Below are 6,548 nucleotides of genomic sequence, written 5' to 3'. Positions count from 1 at the left end.
ACATACATTCAAAAAGCAACTTGTTGTTTTTTTGTTTTGGCCACAACATGTGGCATGCAGCACTTTCCTGACCAGGGACCGAACCTGCACCCTCTGCAGTGTAAGTGCAGAGTTTTAGCCACTGGACCACCAGGAAGTCCAAAACAGCAATTCTGTTTTACTTTTTCTTCTTTTGTGAATTCTCACATCACCATAAAGAGAGTTTACTTCCAAGTAACCTTTTAATTTTTTGAAAGTGGAACAGTGTCACAGTAATTTATAATTAGTAATATTTATTCAACAAATTTTGTCAAATAACTAGTATTCAGAGTCTAATGGTAGGCACCAAAGAGGTAGAAAAATAAGAACACTTTTATTTCAAATAGCTTTTATTCACACTAGGACTAGAGGAAAGTCTAATTCAGTAGAAAACACAAGACAAAAGGAGATCTTTCACACTCTTAAGGAGAATCATGACATTAACAACATCAGCAATAATCTGGAACACGCCATTGAATTTTCCATTCAATATTTTCAAATACAAAAAAAGGAATCAGATAGAAGGTGAACAGTCCATGAGCATGTTCAACAATGGTATTGTTATTAGGTATTAATCCTTTATTAGATAATTATTTTTCACCTCTGGGAAAACATCACTGGCAGCACAATTTTAAGAAGTTTGGCAACACGTATTTTTTTCAGCAGCTCTGGATGATAGATTTTGGTGAATGCTAGCCAAAAAAATTAAGGGCAAAACCACTGGTGCACAGAGGACAACAAACTGATCTTATTACAGAAACAGATATCAGACCACAATATAAAAAACATTTTAATTTTACACTAAGCCAGAAACTCCAGATTATTGGCATACACATCAACAAGCCAGGTCTAGAGTGTTTAATCACAAGAGTGATAAATACTGGTTTTCTGCCTGCTCTGCCCACCTTACTTAAAAATATCAGTATATTTGCTTTCAAATGACACAAACTGCCGAGGCTATAATCTACAAAATGATCACTCACTTTTAACAACATGCCTGTTATACCCAGTCACCACTGAAAGGACAGTTTCATAGAACCCAGCTCTGTTTACCCAGAAAGAGTTTAAGCGTCTTACAATTTAGAAAGAGCATATGCAGATTTTTTAATCTAAAAACAAATCTTTGCATATGTAAGGAAGTGCCATTCCTCCTCAGATTTTAGAATTCTTAATTGTTATGTTTTAAAAACTTGTTCCATTTCTACTCAATTTTAAGTTAGTAAAGGCAATAGCCAGATATTGTTGCAAGATCTCTATCAAATGTCATAAAATGCCAACTCCAAGAAAGGGCACCACAATGAAGCCTAAAGGGCATGGCCACAATGTCCCACAACACATTTGACCCTCCTTATTTTATTTGATGTTGCAACATTTGGCTCTAATGTACCTAAGGCCCAAACAGAAAAATAAAAGCACTTCCGTTTTCTTTGAATAGTCTGGAAATATCTTACTTCCAAATTATATTGATTTAAAAATTTCTCTTTTGTCATTTTTTTCTTATGGTTGGAATTTATGCTTGTGGGTTTGACTCATAAAACATCATCCAGAGGGCAGGAGAAGTCTACATACAATCTTCTATGTGATAACGCACAAGATAATTAGGTAGTACCAAGAACGGTGGAAAACTATATTTGAGACAAAAAAATTCTGTATTAATGAAACAAATGCCAGGTCCAAAACTGTAGACCAAAACACATTAACCTGATTTATCTTTTAAGATAAGAATAGCAAAAAGTCAAGTGGTTCTTGAAAGAAAGAGATAAAAAAAGAAGATAAAAAGTATCTACTAGAGTGTTTATATAAAATGGCACAAAGAAAGCATACCTAGTGATGTCTCAGAAAATAAGTTGCCAAGGTTGCTTCAACTTAGGAAACATAAAGTAGAGATTTAAGAAATTATTCTGATAGTTTAGATACGGCAATTTTGTATTGGCAGTTGGATAAGGAGAGAGGGGTGGAAAGGAAATTATTGGTTAGAAAGATTGGCACTGTACGGTGAATTCACCACATATTTACTAAGTGTTCCAGTTTGAGAATTAAGATGGTTTGAGAAATTGTTTCAACCCTGTTACAACCCTATCACCCTATCATTGAGGTCAGGTCGAAGCAGCCCCAGATCAAGAGTCTAAGGTTCAATTGTCTGACCCAACTATTTCCAGGATATTAATAACTGACTCAGGTGTTGCATAAACTATTACATAAAACCTGCCAGGTGTATCATAGAAAAAACAACAAACTGCAGTTGATTTGGAGAAATCAAGTTCTACAGCCCTGTGTGAGTATACCGTGTTCATCTAAAAAATTTATACTCTGGTCACATGACAATCATGCTGTGCTTCATGAAGCATTGATGGAGTAAAAGCAAGTTGGTAGGAGGCAAGGGCTATGATTTTCAATGTAAATATGACCAGGAAAGAAGCTACACATAGGCACTTACATATTTTAGTGAGGGTGTTGATGAAGATGATGTAATACTTACGATACTTCATTAAAAAGGCAGTGAATAGTACAAAATACTGCTGGAGACCAAAATATACTTGTGTCCTTTGTGAACACAAGACACATTTGATGATGATCATGACCATACTGATGATCAGTTTGGAAGACAACAATAAAATGCCTTCATTTCTTAGCATACATCATCTGGTTTTCATTTCTTTTGGAGGTGAAAATGCCCTCTTTATGGAATGGTTGAACAGGTGTGTTGTTTCCTACATCTTCTTTTTTTTTTTTTTCTTCTCTTTTCTAAGTCAAGTGATTTCATTCCTGAAGCAGGAAAAGAATGTTAAGATAGATGCTGCTAGAAGTGACAATGTCCAACTCTTGACAGAGTGATTATTTCAAGCTCAGAATGAATCACTTTTAAGACAGAAACCTTTGGCTTGTTTGTTTTTGTGGTTATTAGGCATTTAATACTTCCACTGAGACAAAGTGAGAGTAAACTTTCTAAAGATCGACAGTAAAAAATATTTAAATAAATTGTCTTAAACGTAAATGCTAGGACAAAAAATAAGTATAAAAGTGCTGATTGGAGAGAAATTTTCTCCCAGGAGAACTTCCACTGATCATTTTATTTCACTTCCATATGGAATTTGTAAAGAAACCTAGTAAATCCACAAAGCTTTGAGAATGACCTTAGGAAATAGGACAGTACTGAATTGTTGGGCAAGACCAGCCCTATAGTTTCTGAAATGTTCCTGTGAGGAGATGTTGTCCTGCTTTTAAATCTACCATGTTGCCAGTGAGAGGTGTGGGAGAATTTTGCAAAGGGTTATAGTCAAAACTGAAGGCAAGATTTCAGTTCCTACAATTGATAATGGAAATGCGATTTACAATAGTTTTTCATAAGTATCTCTGTTTTCTCCAAAAGCTGACTTCTATCTCCACTATTGGTGTTGTAAATTTGTTAAAATATTTTAAAATGTTTCATCTCAAAATGTTCTCATTTACTAAGCAATGATTAAATAGCCTCTATTACCATTTGAGGTCCATTTTACTTATTATTTAATAAAACTGTCTGGTTTTCAATTTAATATACAACCCCAGATTGTACTATATAATTGAGAAAATTTTCTTACGTTTTCTTTTTGGACTTATTATCAAATCTTATTAAAGTCCTGGCATTGTTTAGTAATAGATTTCTCAAAAACCTTTATTTTTATTCCTCATATATGAGTTATTATGAGATTGTGAGAAAGCCTATGTGATTATCCTTCAAAGCATGGATCAGAAAGAGATATATTATTGGTAATGCCTAAAGAGGAGTTTTTCTAACAGACTCTTACAGGGAACTATTGTGAGCAATAAAAATTAAATGTATAAGTGAAGAAAACTATACCAAGTGAAACTACCCTTTTAAAAAGTACTGTTCTATTTCAAAAGAAGTGTTGATATTCTCCAAAAGCCTCCATTCTGTCCCTGAGGGCTACATTACATCTTGTAACGATATAATCAAAAAGCGCTGGCATTCTGTTCTTACAACTACATTCAGCTGTGATTAATCCTCTCCATAGTTTATCTGTCTCTCTCTGTATCCTAAAGACTCTAACTGCAACCAATTGGGTACCATATCACTTGGAAGGATGTGTGATTAACTTATTAATGTGTCATATTTTAAATCTAAATAACCTTGGAGATGTCCTACTGATTTGGCTTTATCAGATTGATGGCTATGCCTAAGTATGTGGTAAAATAACTGCAGGAAACTTTAGTAAATTAGTATGTTTGCATTATACTGTTTCATTTTCTTATTCAAAATCTAAAAACTATCTGGGAGGACTGAGAGGAATAATAGAGATTTGTAATTATGAAGTTGATTTTAAAAAGTCACAATTATGTTTCCACTTACCGTATGTTATAGCTTTCCTTTTTAAAGGGTGGGAGTTGTCTTCTGTTTTTAAGCCTTTGGTTTCTTTAAGTAAAATCTCCTCAAGTAATTACAGCAAAAACAACAAGAGCTAGGAAATATGATTGGCATGAATTTCTCTAAAAATGTCATGGAAAAAATTCATTACTATTGTGAATCTAGATTGACCTTACCCTTATGCAATGAAAGTAATTTTTTAACTAATACTGAGTTACATTCCATTTCAGATTTCCTATTTCAAAGGGTGTCTCAAATTTCTAAGATGTTAAACCAAGTATTGAGCCATTTTTGTATATGTAATAAAAGTCTTTAAAATTAAAATGGTAATCCTAAAAAAACCAAATGCATGAAAAATATGGACTGACTGTATAACAAAAGGGAGTTATATAATTCTACTTGAGTGAAATCTTTCATCTTTGATTTACAGGTTGGAGTCCTCTTTAACTAAAACCATATTGTCCCATATCTTTCATATCATGGCCTTCCCTAAAACCTTGTTTTAATTAAGGTTTCTTTCAGATTTTTGAATAAAAGCATGACAATCTTCACTTATGGCTTTAATATATCCTTTGAGTTAGGAAAATATATAAAAAGAAACATCAACTCTTTTGAAAGCATTGTCAGATATTAAATACTGCGAGGTATTCTACATCAATGTCTTTAGGTGTCTGAGTTATACATTGAAATAGAATTTGGGGAGGTAGGGGGATAACCTACTTATATTTAGTAAGTTGCTTTTAATCTCAGAAATAAATGTCCTATATTTTTAGCCTTTAACACTAAGGCAACATGTGTAAAGGTTAAGTTCGTGTTGTTTTTTTCACATGAAGGCACAACTTCAAGGATAACTCAATTCAAGGTGACTTCAAATAAGCAATGCCTTCATTAACACATTTCAAAGATCTAGAAAATTCAGTAACATTGCTTAAGCCCTCAATGGTTTTACAGCTAAAAGAACACATCAGACCAAGCAGCTGTGTTAACCTGGGAAGCAAGAAAATAAACTGAGTCCTCAAAGCTCCTGAGTAATTGGGGAGATTATGGGTAATCCTCGTCTTTTTTTGTAGGAAGGAAGGATGAAAGGCAAGAAGAAAGGAAGTGATGGAAAGCAGAAAAATAAAAGTGAGAGAATAAGTTCTTGATAGATTTGGAACAAATTAAGATGGCCTTTGAAAAGTTATGCACTTTTCAAAGACACTGAAAATCCTCCGTGGAACATATGCTCAGAGCTACTGTCACCAGAGCAAGGGATGTATGAGGGAGGAAGGAGACTTCATCCTAAATCAACTGCAAATCTCCTGTGTGTGAGAACACAGAGAGGGATGTTAGGGAAACAGGGTAATTTTTCTCAAAAAATGTGATATAAAATATTGCACCATTACATAAAATGTGTGAGGTTGCTTTGGCATTGGACTTTGAGATACACTGTGGTTTATTCCACTGAAAAAAGCCTCATCCTCGTTCCTCCATCTTGGACTCTTCCTAGCAAGAGTTGAACCATATGTTAAAACAAAGGCCAAAAACAAACAAAACAAAACAAAAAAAACCCCCGTGATCTGTCGGGAATTGCTATCCTTTCATAGCTGAAAGCAAATCCTGTAAACAATTTACGACTGTGTGACAAAAAAGTTCCCAATAAAAAAACTGATCAGAATGTCAGGAATGAGATTTCTCAGGTTTTGCCCAAAATTTCGCTGGCTGTCATACCATCTGTAATTAACAGTATCTAACGCTGTACTGGATGTTTCTAGTTCATACTTTGGGCCTGGGAGTGGGTCACCCAGCATATTAAAAGCACTCTGGAAGCAGTTTCTTCCAATCGTGGTTTACTGTAACTTTAGAATCATAGCGGTTACTTTTAAGGAATCTTTAATGCCCTTTCAAGTCCATCCAAAGAACAAGTGAAGCTGCTGTTCAGAATTTTGTGCCCAGTGTTTATGTTCCATGGAATCTGTGCCACCCAGGCAGCAGACAAGACATGTCTGAGGGTGCTGGGGTGGCGGGGGGATATGCAATGATGTCACACACAGGAAATATCGGGGGTGGGGAAGGCTGGGGAGGACTTGGCGCTTCACAAGGCTGGCTCCTCTTCCATAGGCTCGCCAGCAGTTCTGTAAAAATAAACAGGCAATCAGAATACAGCATAAGAGTACACAATGACATT

At 34.9% G+C, this 6,548-nt stretch overlaps 1 protein-coding gene across 1 annotated transcript in view; it reads right to left on the bottom strand.

Annotated features, from left to right (window-relative positions):
- Positions 1 to 2,736: 2,736 nt before the first annotated feature.
- HDAC9 (histone deacetylase 9) overlaps positions 2,737 to 6,548 on the bottom strand; it is an 812,002-nt gene continuing 808,190 nt past the window's right edge. The window contains exon 27 of the mRNA XM_060304692.2: positions 2,737 to 6,495. Coding sequence (XP_060160675.1) covers positions 6,456 to 6,495 — 40 coding nt within the window. The 3' untranslated portion in view covers positions 2,737 to 6,455. The remainder of the gene's footprint in view (positions 6,496 to 6,548) is intronic.

Source organism: Globicephala melas, chromosome 9 (assembly GCF_963455315.2).
Source record: "Globicephala melas chromosome 9, mGloMel1.2, whole genome shotgun sequence".
NCBI classification, from domain to species: Eukaryota; Metazoa; Chordata; class Mammalia; order Artiodactyla; family Delphinidae; genus Globicephala; species Globicephala melas.
Note: the sequence above shows the minus strand (reverse complement) of the source record. Positions and strands in the feature narration are given on the sequence as shown.